The 23,238-nt window shown below is 47.0% G+C and overlaps 2 protein-coding genes across 5 annotated transcripts in view; both read right to left on the reverse strand.

The window, feature by feature from the left end:
• The window catches only part of LOC144754057 (saoe class I histocompatibility antigen, A alpha chain-like), a 1,371,606-nt gene that overhangs the window by 552,099 nt on the left and 796,269 nt on the right, over window positions 1-23,238 (reverse strand). The gene's annotated exons all lie outside the window — the stretch shown is intronic.
• The window catches only part of LOC144754058 (class I histocompatibility antigen, Gogo-OKO alpha chain-like), a 538,990-nt gene that overhangs the window by 354,517 nt on the left and 161,235 nt on the right, over window positions 1-23,238 (reverse strand). For all 4 annotated transcript variants that reach the window (XM_078641576.1, XM_078641573.1, XM_078641574.1 and 1 more), the window contains one exon: window positions 19,073-19,342. In XM_078641576.1, coding sequence (XP_078497702.1) covers window positions 19,073-19,342 — 270 coding nt within the window. The remainder of the gene's footprint in view (window positions 1-19,072; window positions 19,343-23,238) is intronic.

Consider the following 23,238-nt stretch of genomic DNA (forward strand, 5'->3'; position numbering starts at 1 on the left):
AAATCCTGGTTAATGGGTTGATTGATTATGGTAGATTGCACTTCATTTTTAAAGCCAGAAATGCGGAGCCAGGCATGCCGGGGTAGCAACACACTAGTGTTGACAGACCTAGCGGATGTATCCGCTACATCAAGGGCACATTTTATGGATGCGTTGGTGATGAATTTCCCTTCTTGTATAAGGTCAATTGCTTTTGCCTTATAGGGTTCTGGTAGGTGTTGTAATAACCCTTCGAGTTCATTATAGTGTGCTCTTTCATAGCGTGCTAGGATAGCTTATGTATTGGCAATCCTCCAGGTATTTGCTTCTTGAGAAGCTACTCTTTTCCCTGAGGCTTCTAACATTTTTGACTCCTTGTCAGGAGGGGGGGCATCACCTGTTGTTTGCGAATTCGCTCTTTTCCTAGCATTAGAAACAACTGGAGAGTCTAGTGGTAGCTGAGCCTTGCTATAAGGGGGGTCTGTAGGGGCTGGTTTATATTTCTATTCAATTCTTGGATTGAGGAAACGCGCTCTGGCTGGGTCTTTAAAGATGTCTAGTGCATGCTTTAGTACTCCCTTCAACATAGGTAGTATACGTATAGTTTTCTCTGATGTTGGGAAGGTGTTAAATAGGAAATCCTCCTCTATAGGGTCAGTGTGCATGTCTACGCCATGATACTGAGCTGCTCTGTGTAGTAGCTGGTTAAAAGCGACAGTGTCGTCAGTGGGAGATGGCTTTTTGGGGTATGTCGAGGGATCAGGTATGGGTTGTGTTTCATATGGGTCATCAGGGTCATTCTGAAAGTCCCATGTGGTATCTTGGTTTCCTTGCTCATCAGGGTCCATAAAATACTGTTGAGGATCTTCACCCATGTCTTCACCCTCATCATAACGTGGAGGTGTAGTAGAATATGGAACATAAGGCATGTTAGGAGTGAAAGGAGGAGGTGTAAAAGGTCTCGAAGGGGATGTCCCAAAGTCTTTTTTCTTAGGAGGAACAGGAGAAGGAGCTTCAGTGTCTAGTCTTCTTTTGTTCTTTCTGTGAACTGCTATATGTCCTGTTTTAGGGTCTATATACAGTCTATTCTGGTCTGGGCTCACTGGATCAGGATGAAAAAGTTCTTCTTCTACTGTCCGTGGGTTCGGTGCAGAGATTTCTGGATCGGTCGCTTTCTTGTCCTTATGTTTCTCTGGAGCTGTATTCAGCTCGATGTCTTTTGTCGGCTATACGGCTCTTTTCGGGTCGACGGTCTTGTTCGACTCGACGGTCTTTTTCGTCTCGACTGTCTTTTTTCGGGTCGACTGCCTTTTTTGGTTCGACGGCCTTCTTAGGCTCGGCGGAAGTTTTGGGCTCGACTACTTTTTTCTGGTTGATGCCCTTTTTTGGGTCGATGGCCTTTTTCGGGTCAACGGTCTTTTTTGGATTGACAACCTTTTTCAGGTCGACACGTCTTCTTTGGATCGACGACTTTTTTAGGGTCGACGGTTGTATTCAGATCGACGACCTTCTTTGGTGTCGGTGCCCGTTCTCAGCTCTGTGGCCTTTTTTGAGTCGACGGTCTTTTCGGGAACTGTTTTGCTTGGTCCCGGTGTACCGGAAGGCTTAGGTGAAGTCCTCGGAGCCGAGCCGGAAGGCGGGGCTTATGAAGCTGGGTGTCGGTCTCGGCTAGGGCCTTTGGGCGATGCTTTGACCGGAGCCTTCGATGAAGGTGGAGGCAGGGTAGGGGCTTTGGTACTCACGGTTCGCCCCGGTGTGATCTCGTGATTGGAGTCCGACTGATCTTCTACGGTGACTAGCTCTAAGTCAGAGTCCGCTGCCTGTGGAAGTTCATGTCTTCGAAAATGTTTTCTGGTTCTGGTGCCTGCCGCTGCATCTCTAGTCAGGCAGCACTTCGGTTCCGGATAGTTTTCTTCGACCGGAACTGAGCACAAGCTGGGCAGTTTTCTTCGTTGGTTGGTGGCTAATCACGAGCAGGCCACTGGGTTGTAGGAGCAAAGCTTCTAGGGTTAAGCTCAGGGCAAAGGGGGATCCAAGTTAGCACAAAAGATGCACCCACAACGGTACAGCGGCGGCTGGATGCACTGTGCTGGATTGGCGGCAGGTGCCCTGTTGGCTTCAATGGGAGATCTCCCGTCAAAACGTTTGTTTGCAGGTTCGGGCAAGGAGGCTTCCTGGAGGCAACCACCAGTTGGAAAGGTAAGTTGGGATGCTGGAAGTTGCCTGGACATCGGCGGTTTGGTCACCCAAGGCCGTGGGGCGTCTGGTGCAGCAGTGTCTTTAGGCATCGGGTTTCCTTACCAGCTCCGGTCGCGGTCAGGGGGACGCTTTAGATAGAGGCTTGAGGCGGGTCAGAACCACCGGGGGGACCGCCTCGTGGTGTTGGGCCACTCAAACTCTGGCCATGGGCGTCAGGTGAAGACTCGCTGATTCGATTGGAGCAGGGCAGGTCCTCCGGGTTCTGGGGGGCTGCTGGCTGCAGGACACACCAGGATTCTGCTGGAGCAGGTCGAGGTCGGGACAGGCCAGGAGGGCTGGGGCCAAGTTAGTTAGTGTCCTCCTCTTCTTCCTTCAGCACGGCTCTTCGGTACTTCTTCTTGCTTATCCGAGGAGGCAAGGTTCGGGGTTGTCCCTAAATACTAAATTTAGGGGTGTTTCAGGTAGGTACAGGTCGGGACCAATGGGTCCCTTCCTTAGGGTGGGTACACCCCCTATTATGCCAACCTCCAGTGTGAGTGGGGAATAAGCCTCACTCTGAATGATCTTCAAGATGGCAGGGACTGAGAGTTGTGCTTCACCTCGCCTCCCCCACCTGAGGTGTGGGATAGGCAGAGATGGGCTACAGTCTTTAGCATTAAATCCCACACTGGCATCAGTGCGGGTTTAATGTGCTGAGAACTTTGATACCAAACTTCCAAGAATTCAGTAAAGCCATTATGGTGCTGTGGAGTTCATAATGGCAAACTCCCAGACCATTTAGTCTTTATGGCTTTACCGCACTTACAGTGCCTAAGAATGGACTTAGACACTGTAGGGTTACAGGGCGCATGTACATGTACCCTCACCAGTGGTATAAAGCAGTGGTTCCCAAACTTTTGACTCCTGAGGACCCCCACTGAATCACTACTGGAAGCCGGGGACCCCAACCATTTGTACAATATACATTTCTTTTTAAAAACGCCTTTTGAAGCAGAGGCAATTTCAAGAGGGAGACAGCCTGAATTGGGTCTATTGCCATGGACATGTATGCATACAGCAGTGTATTATTTAGTGGTTCAAGTCTCCTGCTCTCAGCCATAGCAGCACCTCTACATTCTCATTCCAGAGCCTCGGAGTGGTGACCCTTCCTTACAGCAACAGGTTGAATGATTGTGAATTATTAGCATTTTTACCTAGTCACAGTTTAAGAAGGTCTAAAATATTATACAATTATGAAGCATTTTATAATAAAGACATGCCCCAAGGAGCAACGAATATTGTGAAAATTCTAACAAGATAGTGCACAAAGCGATGAGTCCAGTGTTCAGAGCAAATTCAAGGTCTATATTAGGAGTTCATCATGGAAGTGCAAGCGATGGCAGGAAGGTATCTGCACAGGAGGCATACTGATTCAGCGAGATCATGGAACAATGGTATGCCAATTACCATAAACCCCGTTAGACATAATCTTTAGTCACAGACAGCAGAACAACATTTTACCACCAAGGGGTGAGCAGTGCAGTTAAGGCATATTTCAGAGAGGCCTTGCGTGGCACCGGACATGACCCTCTCCTGTTAGGAGGCCCACTGCCCCGTCCCTTGCCAGCAACAAACTGCAAAGGCTACACAGAATAAGAGCTTGATATGTCTGAATATGAAAGCTTGACAGCACACATAGTTCATGCGAGGGCTTGTGGAAAGTGATCAGAAAGCAGCACGAAAATCCTACTGCTGATCCTGGCTGCATCTATTTTTACCTGCCTGCCAAGTAACGGTAACCTATACACATGGGCCTTTCAAAGCTTTATTGCTTTTATTGTATTGCCTGTATTCTCATTGTTGTGTCTGTGACAGCTGTTGTATGTCTTCCCCAGCTGCCTGTACGTGGTCCGTGCCCCTTTTTCTTCCCTCTGTTCCCCTCGCTGTCCCCATGCTCTCTCTGCCCGGTTTTCCCTTCTGTTCCACTCGCTGCCCCCGTGCCTCTCTGCCTGTTCTGCCTTCTGTACTTAGCTGCCCCTGTATTTCTGTATTCTGTATTTTTCCTGTGTGTCACTCGTTTTTTGTGCCCGTCTGCCCTCTGTGCCACTTGTTTTTCCCTCGTTTTTGTGCCCTTTTTGCCTTCTGTTCCACTCGTTTTTTGTGCCCTTTTGCCTTCTGTTCCACTCGTTTTTCCCTCATTTTTTGTGCCTTTCTGCCCTCTGTTCCACTCGTTTTTTGTGCCTTTCTGCCATCTGTTCCACTTGTTCATTCGTTTTTTGTGCCCTTCTGCCCTCTGTTCCACTCGTTTTTTGTGCCTTTCTGCCCTCTATGCCACTTGCTTTTTCCTCGTTTTTTGTGCCCTTCTTCCCTCTGTTCCACTCGTTTTTTGTGCCTTTCTGCCCTCTGTTCCACTCGTTTTTTGTGCCTTTCTGCCCTCTATGCCACTCGTTATTCCCTTGTTTTTTGTGCTTTCTGCCCTCTGTTCCACTCGTTTTTTGTGCCTTTCTGCCCTCTGTTCCACTCGTTTTTTGTGCCTTTCTGCCCTCTATGCCACTCGTTATTCCCTTGTTTTTTGTGCCTTTCTGCCATCTGTTCCACTTGTTCATTCGTTTTTTGTGCCCTTCTGCCCTCTGTTCCACTCGTTTTTTGTGCCTTTCTGCCCTCTATGCCACTTGCTTTTTCCTCGTTTTTTGTGCCCTTCTTCCCTCTGTTCCACTCGTTTTTTGTGCCTTTCTGCCCTCTGTTCCACTCGTTTTTTGTGCCTTTCTGCCCTCTATGCCACTCGTTATTCCCTTGTTTTTTGTGCTTTCTGCCCTCTGTTCCACTTGTTTTTTGTGCCTTTCTGCCCTCTATGCCACTCGTTTTTCCCTCGTTTTTTGTGCTTTCTGCCCTCTGTTCCACTTGTTTTTCCCTTGTTTTTTGTGGCTTTCTGCCCTCTGTGTCACTTTTTTCCCCTCTTTTTTGTGCCCTTTTGCCCTCTGTTCCACTCGTTTTTTGTGCCTTTCAGCCCTCTGTTCCACTTGTTTTTCCTTAATTTTTGTGCCCTTCTTCCCTCTGTTCCACTTGTTTTTTTGTGCCCTTCTGTGGCACTCATTTTTTCCTTGTTTTTGTGCCCCTTTTGCCTTCTGTTCCACTCGTTTCCCCAGCCGCGGTACCCTCCGGGGGCCCCACCCCCCTGACTGCCCATTCGCTGCCCCGTCTCCCGATTGTATTGTTGTGGTCTCGCTGCCCCTGCGCCAACATTCACAGCTCTTGTGTGCTGTGAGGACGCATGGGCGTTTAATTTTTCACTATGACGACAGGCACTCGAGTCCTGCGGACCCCCTGGGAACGTCTCACGGACCCCAGGGGGTATGCGGACCACAGTTTGGGAAACGCTGGTATAAAGCACCCAGCTAGAGGGATGTCTTACCCATACCATAGGTAGTGGATTGTAGGCACACAGGGGCCCTGTTGACTCTTCACTTTTCTTTGCACCAAAACACGCAGCCTGCAAGGGCAGTGTGTGTTCAGGTTCAGGGCCTCTGAGGGTGGCACAATATGTGCTGCAGTCCTAAGAGGACTTCCCTGGCCACAGTGTCCTCGGTACCCATGTTACCTTTTACAAGGGACTTACATGTGACCAGAAAGTTGCCAATTGGGGTTGCAAAGGTATAGTTTTAGAGAAAGAACATAGGCCCTAGGTACCTGGTTAGCAGGAACCGAGGGCACACTTATTCAAAGAGCATCAACATCCGGCAAAAAGAGAGGGGCACCCATGTAAAAGAGGCTCTTTCATACAGTGAGGGAACTAAGAAGGCCCTGCAGGGCCCCCTGGTGCCTCAGGGCCATGGGGATGCATGCAGTGGGACACATGGTGTGCCCCACTGTCTGCGTGTTTGCCAGTTACTGCACAGCATGGACTTAACAGTCCATGCCGTGCAGGAACTTGCTTTGACATTCCACTGCAGTGCCTTTTAATAGGCACCCCCGTTAGAGTGCCAAAGGACCATCCGCCAGACAACGGCCGGCGAGCTTTGGTGGTGTGGGAGAGGGGCAGTGGCGTGCATCCCTGTTCCCACACCGCCATAAGCAGAATCAGGCCCCTGGACACTATGGTGCACCATGTGTATGGTGCATTGTGGAGTGTGTAATATAAGGAGTGATCTGCAACTATTACAAGCTTCCAGGGTGGAGGGCGGGTGAATCTACAGCACTACACGCTATAAACAGATACTTACAGGGGGAGTAACATTTTCTGTTCATAGTCTGTGGCTGTGGATACATATACTCTGCAGAGACTAGAAAGCATAACCCTTGATTACTGCATGCTGGCGGAGGCTAGCAAGCAGATTTCTCGAACAAAGTTCTTAGAATTGTCTGGCCAACGATAGCCTGGTGGCAGGCTGAGTGATCACACAATAATGCTTGTTAAAAGTGTGTGTTGGTGACCAGGTGGCCTCTTTACAAATGTAGGCTGGTGCAATGTTTCGTAAGAAAGACACAGCAGCTCCTTTCTCGTGGGTAGAATGTGCCTTGGGGGCATGGGTAATCCTATCATGGTTTTATGATAGTAAGTGTAAATTATCCATATTGCAATACGTGCCTTGGAACCAGAATGACCTTTGTAAGGTTTTACAAAGGCTACAGAGTTGATAACATTTGTAAAACAGCTAGGGTCTATAAGGAAAATGCTACTTACCAGTATGCATCTGTTCTTGGCATGTAGAGCTGCAGAGTTACATACTATGCATAGAAGGCCACCTAGTGTTGGGCCCGGATGTTTTCGGTTTCTGTTGTTGTAGAAAAGTCCTTCGGAGTCACGGGATAGGTGACTCCTCCTTAGGATGGTACTGCGCATGGGCATCGGCTCCATCCCCAGATTGTTTTTCGCCATTAGGGAAGTGATGGTGCTGTACAAGAAGTAGTGATGTCCATGTAATTTGTATCTAATTAAGATAATACTGGAACAGATAAAGGTAGCCGGAGAGGTGGGTGGGCGTGTGTAACTCTGCAGTTCTACATGCCAAGAACAGATGCATACTGGTAAGTAGCATTTTCCGTTCGAGGCATTTGAGCTGCAGATTACACACTGTGCATAGATTGTATAGCAGTACGCACATCTAGCGGCGACCACCCGCATCTGTTGCAGTTGTTTGAAACAGTGTTTTTAGTACAGCCTGGCCCACAGTGCCTAGTTTACACATCTACACAATAATGCTTTGTGAATGTGTGCGGTGTAAGCCATGTAGCTGCTCTGCATATGTCATCTAAGGGGATGTTCCCTAAGAATGCCATTGAAGCCCCTATCTTTCTTGTTGAGTGGGCTTTTGGAGGAATTGTTAACGTGCGTTTTTCTTTTTGGTAACAAAATTGTATGCATTTAACTATCCATCTGGCGAGCCCTGATTTTGATATAGGGTTGCCTTTGTGTGGCGGCCAAAAAGACACAAAAAGTTGTTTTGTTTTACGAAATGATTGTGTTCTTTCGATATAGTACAGCAGTGCTCTTTTGATGTCTAAGGTGTGTAGAGCTCTTTCTGCGACTGTTTGAGGCTGCGAGAAGAATACGGGCAGCTCAACGGATTGATTTAGATGGAAAGGTGAAATGACTTTAGGCAGGAATTTAGGATTAGTACGAAGTACCACTTTGTTATGATGCATTTGCAGAAAGGGTTCTTGAATGGTAAATGCTTGTAGTTCACTAACCCTTCTAAGAGAAGTAATTGCTACCAGGAAAGCTACTTTCTAGGTTAGGAATTGCAGTTCACATTTATGTAATGGTTCAAAGGGAGGACCCATTAACCTTGTAAGAACAATGTTCAGGTTCCACACTGGTGCTGGTGGCGTTCTGGGAGGAATTATTCTTTTAAGTCCTTCCATGAAAGCTTTAATAGCTGGTACTCTAAAAAGAGACAGATGTTGTCTGTTTTGTACGTATGCTGCAATGGCAGCAAGGTGTAGTTTGATAGACTTATAGGCTAGGTTACACTTTTGAAGGTGTAACAGATATCCTATGATGTGTTGGATAGACACGTCTAAGGGATCTATTTGGTTGTTTTGGCAGTATATGACAAAGCAGTTCCACTTAGCAGCACAACATGCTCTGGTAGTGGGACGTCTAGCTTCTTTAATGATGTTCATGCATTCTGGAGGAAGGTTGAGGTAACCAAACTCTATGACCTCAGGAGCCAGATCCCTAGGTTGAGCTGAGCTGGGTCCGGGTGTCTGATTTCTCCATGGTTCTGCGTTAATAGGCGTGGAGATACATTTAGTTTTTGATGTGGCACCACAGACATTTGCAGCAGCATGGTGTACCACGGTTGTCTGGCCCAAGTTGGAGCGACTAGAATGAGTGTCAGGGAATGTTTTTGTAGTTTGCGCACCACTAACGGAAGTAGTGGGAGAGGAGAAAAAGCGTACGCAAATAGTCTTGACCAGTTTATCCATATCGCATTGCCCTTGGACAATGGGTGAGGGTATCTGGCGGCAAGGTTTGGGCATTTTGCATTTTCGTGGGTGGCAAAGAGGTCTATTTGAGGTTGTCCCCACATTTGGAAGAACGGATGAAGAACTTGTGGATGAAGTTGCCACTCGTGGATCTGCTGTGTTTGTCGACTTAGCAGATCTGCGATAGTGTTTTGTACTCCTGGGACGTGTTGGGCTAAGAGGAAGATTTTTAGCGGTATAGCCCATCTCCATATCTGCTGTGCTAACTGAGAGAGCTGCAGAGAGTGTGTCCCCCCTTGTTTGTTTATGTAGTACATGGCTGTCATATTGTCTGTGTGGACTAAGACAGCTTTGCCTGACACTTGAGTGTGAAAAGCTTTTAGGGCTAGAAACACAGCTAGTAACTCTAGGTGGTTGATATGCAATAGCTTTTGTTGCGGTGTCCACCTGCCTTGCATGGTGTGATGCAGGAGGTGAGCTCCCCAGCCGGAGAGCGATGCGTCCGCTGTCATGATTTCTTGGGGAACTGGCTCTAGAAACGGTCGTCCCTTGGAAAGGTTTTTGGTGTTCCACCATTGCAGAGAACAATGAGTTTGACCGTCTACCAACACTAGGTCTGTTAAGTGACCTTGAGCCTGGTTCCATTGGCGTGCTAGGCACTCTTGAAGTAAACGCATTTGCAATCTTGCGTGAGGTACTACAGATATGCACGATGCCGTCATTCCTATGAGTTGCATGAACAGTCGAGCTAGTAGCGAGTGTTGTGGTTTGAATTTTGTTAGGAGATTTTGTACATTTGTTATCCTAGCTGGAGAGGGATACGCTAGTGTTAATTGGGTGTTTATTGTAGCGCCGAGATATTGTTGTATGTGTGAGGGGTGCAGGCACGATTTGAGGTGATTTACCGTGAATCCTAAGTTGTGAAGCAGTTGAATAGTAGCTAGAGTGTTGTGTACACACTGTTCATATGAGCTGGCTTTTATGAGCCAGTCGTCCAGATATGGGACGACGTGAGATGCTGTCTTCTTAAGTGTGCTGCTACTGCTGCTAGGCGTTTGGTAAACACCCTTGGCGCTGTTGTGACTCCGAATGGGAGCACTTTGAACTGGTAGTGTTGTCCGTCTAGCACAAATCTGAGGTATTTTCTGTGTGCTGCATGGATGGGAATATGGAAGTAGGCGTCCTTGAGATCTAGAGTGACAAGGAAGTCGGTTAGTACCAGTAATGGGAGGACCTGTTGTAGTGTGACCAAATGAAAATGATCCAACTGTTTGTAAATGATTAGAGGCCTGAGGTCTAGGATGGGTCTTAGAGATCCGTCCTTCTTTGGTATTAGGAAATATAGGGAATATACTCCTTTGTTGTTCTGATGCTCTGGAACTATTTCTATTGCATTTTTCTGCCGGAGGGATATTACCTCCTGTCTGAGCAGTGTTAAATGTTCCTGTGACATTGGACGCTGCTTGGGTGGTATGTTTGGGGGGGTAGATGTCAGTTCCAGACAATAACCTGATTGAATTATTTGGAGCACCCACCTGTCTGATGTGATGTTTTCCCAGGCTGGCAGGTACTGTTGAAGTCTTCCCCCGACAGGAGTGGAATGAGGCGGGGGAAGGGGAAGGGAGTCATTGGGCAGGGGTGGAGGCAGAGCGTGAGTTGTTATTTTTGCCTCTGCCTCTGTTATTGTTACCCCTGTACCCACCCCTTTGGTAGCTTTTACTGTAGGTAGACTTTGTAGGGGCTTTGTACGAGGTAGAAGCTGTGTCTGAGGTATATCCCCTGGTGGCACCTCGATAGTTTGAGCGACGAAATGAACGTCTGGGAGCCTGCGACTGCAGGGCTCCCATAGATTTGGCGGTGTCTGTATCTTTTTTCATTTTCTCTAATGATACGTCTACCTCGGGTCCAAATAGGTGTTGTTCGTCAAAGGGTTGGTTAAGAATGGCGCTTTGTACCTCGAGTTTGTACCCTGATATTCGCAGCCAGGCGTGTCTACGTAGCAAGACGCTGGTGTTAACTGCCCTAGAGGCCGTGTCTGCTGCGTCGAGGGCGCACCTAATAGAGGTGTTTTTGATGTTTTTCCCCTCCTGGATGAGCTTGTTTGCTCTATCCTTGTACTTGTCAGTGAGGTGCCTCATTAGTGACTCTAACTCATCGTAATGTGCCCTGTCATATCTGGCGAGTAGTGCCTGTGTATTGGCGATACGCCACATGTTTGCTGCTTGAGACGCTGTTCTTTTGCCTGATGCGTCAAGTAGCTTAGACTCCTTATCTGGTTTTGCAGCATCACCTGATGTTTGTAAGTTTCCCTCTTGCTTGCGTTGGAAATTACAAGTGAGACTAGTGGTACTGGGCCTTTAATATATGCTGGGTCTGATGGGGTAGCTTTATATTTTTTCTCTATCCGAGGGTTATTGACCCGAGTTCTGACTGGGTCTTTGAAGACTTCAGGGGCATGCTTGATCACTTCTTTGAGCATGGGCAAGATGGAGGACGACCTTTGTGCATTATCGAATGTATCCATCAGGAAGTCTTCCGCAACAGGCTCGGTATAAATGTCTACACAATGATAATGTGCAGCCTTGTGAATTAATTCATTAAACCCTATAGTGTCTTCTGGTGGGGAAGGCCTTGAGGGGTATATGTCATCCTGAGGGACATTTGGGACATCTGGGGTGGTATAATTGTCCCACGTGTCGGGGGAATCCTGTGGGCGTTGTTGGATCAGGTGTGTTACCCCTCATATTGTCAGAGCTATCATCCCTGTGTGGTGTGATAGGGGATGCTGGAGAATGCTGTGGTGGTGGTGATGGTACAGGTGAGAGAGAAGGGGAAGGCGGTCATAAGGGAGAGGTAGCCATGTCCTTCTTCTTTAAATGCGGAGCTGGAGCTGGTGTGTCCAGTGGTCGCTTTTATGGAGCCAAAACTAGGTGTCCAGTGACTGGGGCTTTAGCCAGAGTCTTTTGGGCAGGGTCTGGGTAGGATAAATCCACTGCAGGGGTTTGATCTTTTGGTGCGGAGGAAGTTTTGTGCACCGAGATGGCCTGTTTTGGTGTCTTGGAGTGTTTTTTCGGTTCCGGTACGGTTTTTGGATCCGATGACCTTTTCGGATCCGATGATTTTTTCGGTTCGGGTGGTGTCTTGGAATCTGAAGCGGACTTGCTTCGTTCCGGCGCCGATGGCTTGGATGTTGGTCGTTGTCTTTTTCGGTGCTGGTGTGTGTGTGTCGGCACCGTGTGAAGGTCGACTCGCGCTTAAGTCACCTGAAGGGTTGGTTAGCTTCATAGCGGGGCCCGAAGGTGGGGCAGTAGAAGCAGTTTGATGGTGTGCACCCGAGCTGGAGGGCCAGGGTGTGACCGGGGCCTTCTGTGTCGAGGAGGGGTTGGGGTCGACGGTCTTACTTATGACCCGCTGCGCTGGAGTGATGTCCTCAACTTCGGAATCGTCTACTTCAAAGCTGCTGTCGACGTCGTGCTGTTCAGGGACGTTGACGCCTTCCTCGAAGATGTCATCCGGAATTGGAGCTGAAGATCTTTGAGCCATTGTTCTCCTCGCTCTTCGGTCCCGGATAGTCTTTTTGGAGCGGAAAGAGGCACAAGCTGAACAGTCTTTTGCCTCATGCTCCGGAGAGAGACAGAGGTTACACACCTCATGCAGGTCGGTGTGGGGAAACTTCGACCCACATTGAGGACACTTCTTAAATGGCGTCCTTTCCATGAGCTGGAGTTGAGGCCTAGGTAGGCCCGAAGGCCGTCAACCACGACCGGAATCGAGATCCTCAATGTTTGAAGAGTAGCGTCGACTGGAAAGCATTCAAAACTTTGTTTTGTAGTTTGGTGAGGATTGCGCGCTGAAGGAAATCAGTTCCAACGCGGAGCGCTGGAAACACATCTGAGCCCAGTGGCGGAAAAAACAATCTGGGGATGGAGCCGATGACCATGTGCAGTATCATCCTAAGGAGAAGTCACCTATCCCGTGACTCCGAAATTCTTTTCTACAACAAAACAAACTGCAAACATCCGGGCCCAACAATAGGTGGCCATCTATGCATAGTGTGTAATCTGCAGCTCATATGCCTCGAACATAAATTTCCCTACCTCTTACTACTTACAATAAAGTGTTAGGAAAAAATATAAGACTGCATACTTACCTTTTTCGAAGGCCCTGTTATAATCAGCCTGTTGGTACAATCTGTCCACCCCTACTCCCTGCCCCTGTTGGATTCTCCCATCCTGAAGCTCCCCGTGGAATGTTGGTGTGTTCTCGAGTGAGGAGAGTGGATGGTCGATTAAACTAGCATCTACCTAACTTCTGAGTCCTGTCATTCTTTTGGAATTCCAACACTGGCGACGGAACTGCGCAGGGGGCAGTAGCGACCATCTCCCCTTTGTGTGCTCTCTCCACACGCAAGGAAGGACAAGTCAAAAAGAAACATTGGCACCGCTACCGGACACTTATCTGTCTTGTCAGGAGGAAAAGGAGAAAAGGAGTCTAGGTCGTGTAAGCCTCGGAGCTGGTGCTACAGGGCCGGGTAAGGCTTAGAGTGCGGGCCGAGTAAAATAAGGACTGTCTCAAGAAATAAATGAAGGAATATGCTATGCTGCCGCGTGTCTGCAGGAGAAGAATTGCGTATGTAGCGGAGGAAGCTTGACTCTCTGGGTGTGCGCGAAGGTGATTTTGCTCAGGAAAAGACGTAAAATTTGACCGGAGGACCCACTAGTTACTCGTACCTGTAGTGTGCTTAGAATTTTCATTGGTGTGTAAAGTATCGGAAGGAGTGCAGCGTCGTCTGTTGTCTTTGGGATCTGCAGCAGTGTTGTCGGCGGGCGATTCCTCAGCGCTGTGTCAAGATTTCCTGTCAGATTCTGATGGACTAGCGACTCGGTTTGGCGCCTGCGCTTCAATCCTTTAGTCAGCTGGTCGGAAGCTGACTGCCTTTGTGACTAGCGTCCGGAGCCGGCGTATTCTGTCCGCGCATCAGTAGAAAAGGGCCGCCTATTCCCGACACACGTCTTCGGAGTGTCAGCTGTATGCCGGCGTCATGCGATTTGGCCGGCGCACCAGGAGCTAAGGAGCGGCATTTTCAGTCTGTTTCAGTGTTCCGGTTTGCGAAGAGTCTCCAAGGGACATTTAGGGCGTAGTTCGTGGAGAAGAAGTACAAGTAAGAAATATTGGAACAGTAAGCCCACGAGACTCAGTTGGCCCACGCTCCGTGGGTTATAGTGAAAGTTTCTCTTATATCCATTTTTACCTTGACTTTGCAGCGTTTCCTATTGTTCACATTGGATTGTTGAGTTGGGGGTACTGCTGGAAAATGTGCCTGTACTATAATAGAGATTAGCAATCCAAACTGTGTAGTATTGTGTCCGTTTGGTAATTTCCAAACCCCTCCTGTTTTATTTAGTCTCTGGTTCATCCTCTTCTATTCCCAAATGGCAGCAGCAAGCATGAACCAACCCCCGCCCTTCCTGAATGACATAGGAGAACCCGAGATTAGCTGGAAGGAATGGGTGAAACTCTTTGAGTCGTATCTCATAGCCATAGGGGGGCAAAGGTTTAACTCAATAAGAAAACAACATATTTTACTCCATAATCTGGGTGTACAAGGGCGTAAAGTATATGAATCACTACCTGAGCCAGAGCAGGAAGGAAATGATGTTGGGGAAGTTGATGTGTTTGTGCAGACCATGAAAAAATTAGAAAAACATTTTGGGGATAGAATCAATGTGGTTCTTGAGCGGCACAAATTTTTTTAAAAGGTGTCAAGGCAAACAGGAATCTGTACAGAATTATATCGCAGTTTTGTGGGGACTTACACAGTTATGTGAATTTGGGGATCTCACAGACTCTTTAATAAGAGACCAACTTGTGAGGTGCACAAATAATCCACACATCCAGGAGAAACTATTGGCAAAGAATCCAGGGCTTAGAGAAGCTATTGAATTAGCCAAGTCAGTGGAGCACACAGCAAGGTGCGTAAAAGAAATGAAACACGATGGGGAGGTGGTGGCAACTATTAATGATGAAGAAGACAGGAATGATGTGTATAAGATGAGGTTTAAAGAGAATGCCAACACCAGGACAGATTACAGAGAGAAGGGTCCAAAGTGTTACCGGTGTGGCAGCAACAACCATTTTGCCACTTATTTTCAATGCCCAGCCAGGTATGTCACTTGTAAGAAATGCAATAGGAGGGGGCACTTTGCCAGGGTGTGTCGAGATGGTGAATTACACACAAGAGATCAGGATAGAAATACAGAAAAGGCTGGAAGTAAAGAAGTCAAATGTATTGAACAAAAAATGGATACGTTTATTTTACAAGTAAAAGATGTCAGCGACACAGTGAATTCTATTTATCCCAAATGTGATGTATTAATTGATGATGAACGTGTTGAAATGTTTGCTGATTCTTGTTCTCCGTTCACTTTACTCAATAAGGATGATTATGTCTCCATGGGAATGTCTCCATGGGAAAAAATAAGATTAGTGAGTTAAAAACCCCAGATATTTCTCCCACAGGATACAATAAGGGAAACATTCCCCTTTTGGGCATGAAGGATGTGCAGCTACAATTCAAGGACAGGAAAACCTATGGGACAGTATATGTTGTAAAGTCGGGATCAAATCTTTTAGGATGGGTACATCAAAAAGAGTTGGGAATCATACTGGACCCTAATAGTGCTGAACAAGTTCTGCTCACAGAGAAGATTCCGGTGGGTGAAAAGATTTGTGAAGAATTCAAACAGCTTTTCAAAGAGGAACTTGGATGTTTGCACAATTTTCAACATAGGATCAAATTAAAGCAAAATGCTAAACCAGTGGTGCACAGTTTGCGCACAGTGCCTTTTAAACTGAAAGAGCGTCTGGAAAATGAGCTGCGCAAGTTATGTGACCTGGATATAATCCAACCAATAGACTGTTCAGAGTGGTTGGCTCCGATAGTTATCGCGGCCAAATCCAATGGTGAAGGGATCCGCCTCTGTGTGGACTTGCGCAGTTTAAATGACTGCATCTGGGTAGAAAGACATCCCTTGCCAGTAATCAATGAAATGCTAAGCACCATGGGCCCGCAAGGTATTTCAGTGTGATAGATCTATCCATGGCGTACCACCAGATCGAACTACATCCGGATTCAAGGCCACTCACGGCATTCATTACACCTTTCGGAGCATTCATGTTCAAAAGGATGCCTTTTGGCCTTGCGTCAGCTGCAGCTATTTTCCAAAGAGCTATGCAGAAGATCCTGGAAGGCGTGGAAAGCACAATGTGCTTCCAAGATGATATTTTGGTCTATGGAAAAAATTCAGAAGAACACGATGGGGTATTAAGGCAAGTTTTTAAAAGACTCATGGATGCTGGCCTAACAGTGAAGAAGGAAAAGTGCAAAATAAAAGTACAACAAGTTGAATACCTGGGCCATTCGATCTCGAAAGAAGGATTTAGACCAAAGAGCAGTTTGATCCGAGCAGTAAAGGAAGCCCCCAATCCAAGAAACAAGGAAGAGCTCAAGTCCTTTTTGGGGCTCATGGAATATATGTCAAAATATGTGGACAATTTTGCTGCTAAGTGCGAACCCATGAGAGAAATGTTAAGGAAAAACAAGGAGTTTGTGTGGAATGAGGAGCAGGAGGCCGTTGCGAATGCCTTAAAAGAGGATTTAATCAGCTCCCCAGCCCTTGGAACATTTGACTCGACTAAGAAGACTATCCTTGCAACTGATGCCTCAAACTATGGATTGGGTGCCACCTTAGTCCAGAAAAATGGAAATGAGGAGAAGATTATTGCCTACGCGTCCAGGAGTCTCTCTCCACCAGAAAAAAACTATTCGGTAATCGAACGTGAAGCCTTGGCATGTTTTTGGGCGGTCAGGCATTTTAAGTTTTTTCTATGGGGGTTGAGATTCACAATACGGACGGATCACAAGCCACTCACGTTTATATTCTCTGTGAAAGGCCTGGAGAATTGCACCCCGCGCATCAGCAGATGGATCCTAGGACTGGAACATTACAATTTCAAGATTGAACATGTGCCGGGAAAGGAAAATGCCATTGCAGATTTTCTCTCAAGATCACCATTACCAGAGGAAGGAGTACCTGAGGAAGCTCTGGACAGTCCCATAATGATGATGAATTTTCCTGCCATCACAGAAAAAGAGTGGGAGGATGGTATGAAGGAGGACAAAGAGCTTAGTGTCTTAAAAGAGCATGTCAAGAAGGGATAGCCAAACAAGAAGAAAGAGGTTGAAGCGGAAGTGGAAGAATTTTGGGAGATAAGAAATGAATTAAGGGTAATCGGAGGAAAAGTTTATCGCAACAATAGAGTGATACCTCCCAGCGAACTACGGAAGAGAGTCATTGACTTGGCGCATGAAGGCCACCTTGGGCATAGTACCACCAAGGCAAGAGTAAGAACAAATTTCTGGTTCCCAAAAATGGATGCCATGACTGAAGAAGTTGTAAAGGAGTGTGGAGCCTGTGCAAAAAGCGATAAGTCAAAAGTGATACACCAGTCTCCGTTGTCTCCAGTAAGTGTCCCGAACAAGCCATGGAACAAAGTGGCAATGGACATTATTGGACCTATGCAGAATCTGGGTGTGCAGAAAAGATTTATGTTGGTTCTGATCGATTATACTTCACACTGGATCAAGCAAAAGTTTGTGCACAACATCACTACCAAAGCGGTGATTCAATTTCTGAAAGAGGTGTTCTATGAGGAAGGTATACCTTCCACATTAATTACTGACAATGGGGTACAATTCACCTCTGAGGAAATGCAGGAGTTTCTGAAAATTTCAGGCATAAGGCATGAAACCACAGCCCTCTATTGCCCAAAAGCCAATGGCCTGGTGGAGAGAGCAAACAGGGTCATTAAAGAAAATATCCAGCTAGCTGCCATCAATGGACATGATGTAGAAAACTCTATGAGGGAATGTCTGTGGGCTTATCACACATCACCCAATAGAGTAACTGGGGTCTCTCCTTTCGTGTCCTTATGTGGAAGGGAACCATGTACCAACTTAAATCCCAGTTGGTTAAAGGGTGGTGCTGTCAAGGAAGTAGATTGGGAGGAGGCAGGAGAGAAGGTCAGACAACATCAGACCAAGTACAAACAGTGGTATGATCAAAAACATGGAGTAAAGGTCCAAAAGTGGGAGGTGGGAGACCTGGTGCAAGCCAAAAGGAACACCAAGTCGGGAACCACTCTCAGCAAGTTTCACTCTCCTAGTAAGATTGTTAAAGTATTGAAAAATGTGGTACAGTTTGAAAATGGTCAATGGTGGAGTTTTGACAACATTGTAAATGTGAAACCATAACCTGTTTGCTAGGTGCTCCTGCTGTTTCCCCCGCTGGCATTGTCCAGCCTACCAATTGCCACACTGCTTCCTGTTTTAAGAGTTGTTTGTCCTCATTATAAGGAAGGGAGATGTGTTATAATCAGCCTGTTGGTACAATCTGTCCACCCATACTCCCTGCCCCTGTTGGATTCTCCCATCCTGAATCTCCCCGTGGAATGTTGGTGTGTTCTCGAGTGAGGAGAGTGGAAGGTCGATTAAACTAGCATCTTCCTAACTTCTGAGTCCTGTCATTCTTTTGGAATTCCAACAGGCCCTAACCCAGAACTCTGCCAAAGTCCCCTTAAAAGAACATAACTCCCTTTCACTTTTGTAAAGGCAGTCATTAGCCAACTTCAAGACGCCTTGTCATCGGCATGTACCGGGGTACTTTTGTGACATGTTGTGAAACTACTGCGGCAACAGATATCTCTTAAATACTTTAAGACTTAACAAATACTTGCCCCTCTTACCTATAGTACCATAAAGGACCATCCGCACACCATAATCTACAATCCTGCCTACATTAATGTGAATCCGACAGGTGTTTGCCCGCCACATGTGAGTACAAAGTCTATGAAAAATGCATTGGTGCAAAAACACGCTTTGGGAACCCCCCGCTCCCTTTTTCTTTGCACCCCCTTGACAAATCTCTGGCAAATTTTGCATCATCTGCCAATGTAGAAAAAGGAATGGGTCTGCAAGGTTTTGCACAGATTTGTCAAATGGGCGCAAAGTTATTAATGGTCCAAAACCCAAGGAAATCCTGTCTCGCGGAACCCTAACAAAACTTACAGAGTGGCTAGCGCCGCTCTGTAACAACGATCCTTGATTCATTTTTTCCAAGGGAGATCTAGGGGGGGGGGTGACCTGGATGGATCCCACTAGGTTTTTTTACTCAGAATGCCCTTCGAACCTCAGCCTTTGGCTAAACTCACACAATTTCCTCACACTCATGTGAGGGAAACTTCGGAAATCTGCATGGACCTGCAAATTTCTACCACCAGCATTCCCACAAATCTCCCCCTAAAAATGTACTCCACTTCTGCGGCTGGGCCTAGCACCAGTGACAGGAACAGATCAAACCAGGGACTGTATGAAGTCAATATGAGCACCACTGTCACAATCACCCGCTACAGACCAAAGTGCACTTACCGTACATCACGGTCACAGTGTCCGGCAGGCTGCTGTGATACACCTCACATCTGTACATTTTCTCATCATCTCCTTCCAGAACTTCCACTGTTTTCTTGGCCTGGTAGGTTCCGTCAGGGTTTGGCAGGATTTCGCTCGATTCCCAGGGCATCTCTACACCATTCCTGACCCATTTGATCTCAATGTCCCTGGGATAAAATCCATACGCGTAGCCGGTCAGAAAGGTGCGACCGCCGTTCTTTCTTCGTGAAACCATTGTTTGAGGGGCAACTGCAAGGAAACACAATTACACAACCATCACAACATTGAGTTTTACCCAGTACGTTATTTGGAAATACATACCAGTGACACTTTTCTTCAGCACACGCTTTGACTAGCCCCCCTTCACGACACTTCCAGGACGCCATGTGCACCCGCACAGAGGAGGAACCTGGGTAGAGGGGCTGCGAGGAGAAGCCTCACCACAGCCAGCTCAGATCACAGACTCAACTACATTGGTAGCTCCAGCCTACAAAGAGCTGAGATGCTACTAGGAGCTCAAGGAAAGGACCAAAGGTGACAGATGCTGGGGCTCACCCGCAGAGGCTCGATGGAGGCGAAACAAGATGATCTCAAGGTAGTGTTGCTGGATACAGACCCGTGACGGGATTACAGGGAACCTCACATCCAGTTTTTATAGTTAATTTATCAAGCGATTTACCAAGAAGAGGCAGAGGCCATAGGACACCGCACACAACACATACACAGGCTGGTTGTTATTCAAAACATTGTGGTGCTCGAGTCAAGAGGACAAACGTCTTACTCTACAAAACTAGGAGAAAAATCTCTATCAGATTTAAACAAGATACATCTCACAACCCACACCCCAATAATTATTTGGTTAATAACACCCTGATTAACCACAGCAGCAATTGGACAGCAAATGCACAGACTCACGGAATCTTTTTTTGATAAAAGGAGATTCTGCAGAATGCGGCGGCACGTCTGATCACAGGCACTTCCAAGTTCGCTTCAGTATCCCAAGACCTGGTTAAGCTACATTGGTTGCCAGTGCGGAAAAGAATCCTGTTTAAATCACTTTGTGTGATTTTTAAAGCCCTGCACGGCATTGGCCCCCACTGCTTGACTCCCCTCTTTCAGTGGTATAAACCAGCCCGAGCACTTAGATCAGCCGAGCAGTGGCTGGTGGTCGTCCCTAGAATTAGGAAATCTCGCTGGGGAGGCAGAAGCCTATCACTTGGCGCTGCCAAGGCATGGAATGCATTACCGGCCAGTTTAAGACAGACCCCCGACCTACTCAAGTTCAGGAAGGCTCTCAAAACTTGGCTTTTCTCTCTTTAGGTCTCTTGCTCACCTCCACTAGCCTTCAGTTAGCGCCAGGACACCTCCGGGTAACAGTGCGCTCAAAAAAATGTCCAAATAAATAAATAAATAAATTAAGTCTTTTAAAACATATCCTTTTCGTCTTGGATTCTTGCTGAAGTCAAAGCGTTTTGTACAATATGTTATGTTATGTTATATGACTTTTATATAGCGCAAATCACTATCAGGTCTCTAAGCGCTTCTAGAGAAGAGTGAGCAAGTCACTGGGGCAGAAATGTCATGGCAGCGGCGGTAGCAGGAGTTACGCAGTTGTTAACGCCTCTCTAAATAGGAACGTTTTTAAAAGCTTCCTAAAGGTGAGCAGAGCCGGTTCCTAACGCAGGTACTCTGGCAGATCATTCCAGATCTGCGGTAGGGAAACAGAAAACGCTCTACCCCCTTTGGATTTAGAGATGTACCTGGGGGAGCTAACCTACAGGCCTCAGATGATCGCGGAGCCCGGCCAGGAACATATTTCTCCAAGCGATCTTTTATATACTTGGGTGCCTGACCGTAGATTGCCTTGTGGGCGATACATATACCCTTGAACTGTGCTCTCTGTTTGATAGGAAGCCAGTGTAGTTTATGTAACAGAGGGGTAGCTTGTGTCTTTCTAGGGAATCTAAAGATGAGCCTAGCCGCATCGTTCTGTACCACCTGTAGTCTCCTGATGAGCTTCTGGGAAAGGCCAATGTAGAGGGCATTCCCGTAATCCAGCCTGGAGATGACAGTGACGGAGACAATTGACTGCAGTGAAGATGTTGACAGGAGAGGAGTGAGTTTTCAAAGCTGCCTGAGTACGCCAGTGCAGGTTCCTACTGCAGTGGTAACCTGACAAGACATAGATAGATCAGAATCATTTTTCAGCCCCAGGCTTTTTACGACCGGGACTGGTGCCGGAACTAAACCTAGTTCCGGAGGCCAGAAGAGATTACACCATGGGCTATTACTTGTTGAAATGACAAGCACTTCGGTCTTATCAAGATTTATTTTCAATGGATTAGCTGTCATCCAATTTACAGTGAACCTGAGCAGTTTTTTAGCCGACTCATGGGCATGGCAGGAGTTATTAAGCCTAATAAGAAGTTGAGTGTCATCGGCGTATTAAAGACCTGACAATCCATGTGAGTCAGAGTCTGCACAAGGGGTTGCAAATAGATATTAAAAAGGAGTGGGGATAGTGCAGAGCCCTGGGGTACTCCACAGGCCAGGGAGCCCAGATCCGATATCTGCTCACACAGCTGAACTCTCTGAGTACGGTCAGACAAAAATGACTTTAGCCATTGATATGCTTGCCCACTAAAACCCAGATTGGTGAGACGGTTCAGCAGTATGTTATGGCTAACCATATTGAATGCCGCTGACAGATCTAATAAAATCAGGACACTCGGCTGTTTATTATCGGCCCTAACCCTGAGCTCATAAAGAACGGACAACAGCACTAGCTCTGTGCCATGATGCGCTCTGAAGCCCGCTTGTCTAGCTTGGAGTAGCTGGTGGTCCTCTAAATACCACAAAAGTATCTTTAATAAGTGCTGTTCCAACATCTTAGCTAGCAAGGGGAGCTGAGAGATGGGTCTATCGTTTTTTAAAGTCGGGGTATCCGCACCAGGTTTTTTCAACAGGGGGAGACCTTGGCTTCTTTGAGATTTATCGGTAAACAGCCCAAATCCAGAGAATTATTTAGCAGTTCCAAGACCTGCTTCTCCAGCCCTGGCAGGGCCATTTGAAAGATCCTCAGAGGGCAGGAGCTACTCGAGAACCTGATTTGGTATGGTTTGCTAATGATACTAAGGTAGCTGAGACAAGTTTAGGGAAATTAGACAACCGACTGCTGAGGCAGGGAGGGGAAATGGTCTGGTGGAGGGAACTGGGGTCAGTGGGGGTTCTAGCAATTTCCGAGATGACGTCCGTAACTTTCTGGAGGAAAAACTCCTGGAAAACATCACAGTCTAAAGATGCGATTGTGGATTTCTTCTCAGCTTTTTGACTCAGTTCCTTCAGAATGGCGAACGTCTCTTTCTGTTTATTCTCTGCTAGGACAACCCTTCCCTCATAATACTCTGCTTTACTGGCTAAGATAGCTAATTTGTACGTAGCGAGAAGGGTTTTGTAGGCATTTAGCTCTACTGGCTCATAGCTTTGTCACCACCACCTCTCAGCTTGACGGAGAAGTTTTTTTTCCCTTAGTGGTTCATTCAACCATGGAGCCCCCTTTCCTTTATCTCTGACTTTTTCTTTCCGTTCCGGTGCCACTATGTCAATAGCCTGCTGTAGATGAGTCAGTATGGCTTCACTTTCATGGTTCAGGTTGGCTATTTCCGTACTAAGGGGCAACATTTAGTGCAGGGTAGCTATTAAGTGATCTGCCTAAAAAAAAATCCAAATTCTTACCTTCCTCCACAGAGCTAGGGGCTGCGGTACTTGACTATCGCTCGGGACCCAGCATCTAAGCAGCGAGTGATCGGACCAGGCACAGGGGCTGATGTATGTTACCTGTGGCCGAGACTGTGAGGTCCAGATAAGGTCAAGCCTGTGGCCCTTTACATGGGTAGGATTGTTGACCAATAGCTGAAGGTCCATCGAGAGCATGGCGGTCTCAAATAGACCCGCTGCTGACTCTCTCTGTGACTTGTCCCAGTGGTAGTTAAAATCCCCCACTTCTAAAAGACGTTTATATCTGGAACATAGATCAGTGATGAGTTCCAGAAAAAGCTCATTAAAGCTAGGGGTGGTCCTCGGGGGCCGATAAACTACCATGAGTACGATGCAGGATGATTTAAAGAAGATTTTCACCCCGAGAT

Source organism: Lissotriton helveticus, chromosome 5_1 (assembly GCF_964261635.1).
Source record: "Lissotriton helveticus chromosome 5_1, aLisHel1.1, whole genome shotgun sequence".
NCBI lineage: Eukaryota > Metazoa > Chordata > Amphibia > Caudata > Salamandridae > Lissotriton > Lissotriton helveticus.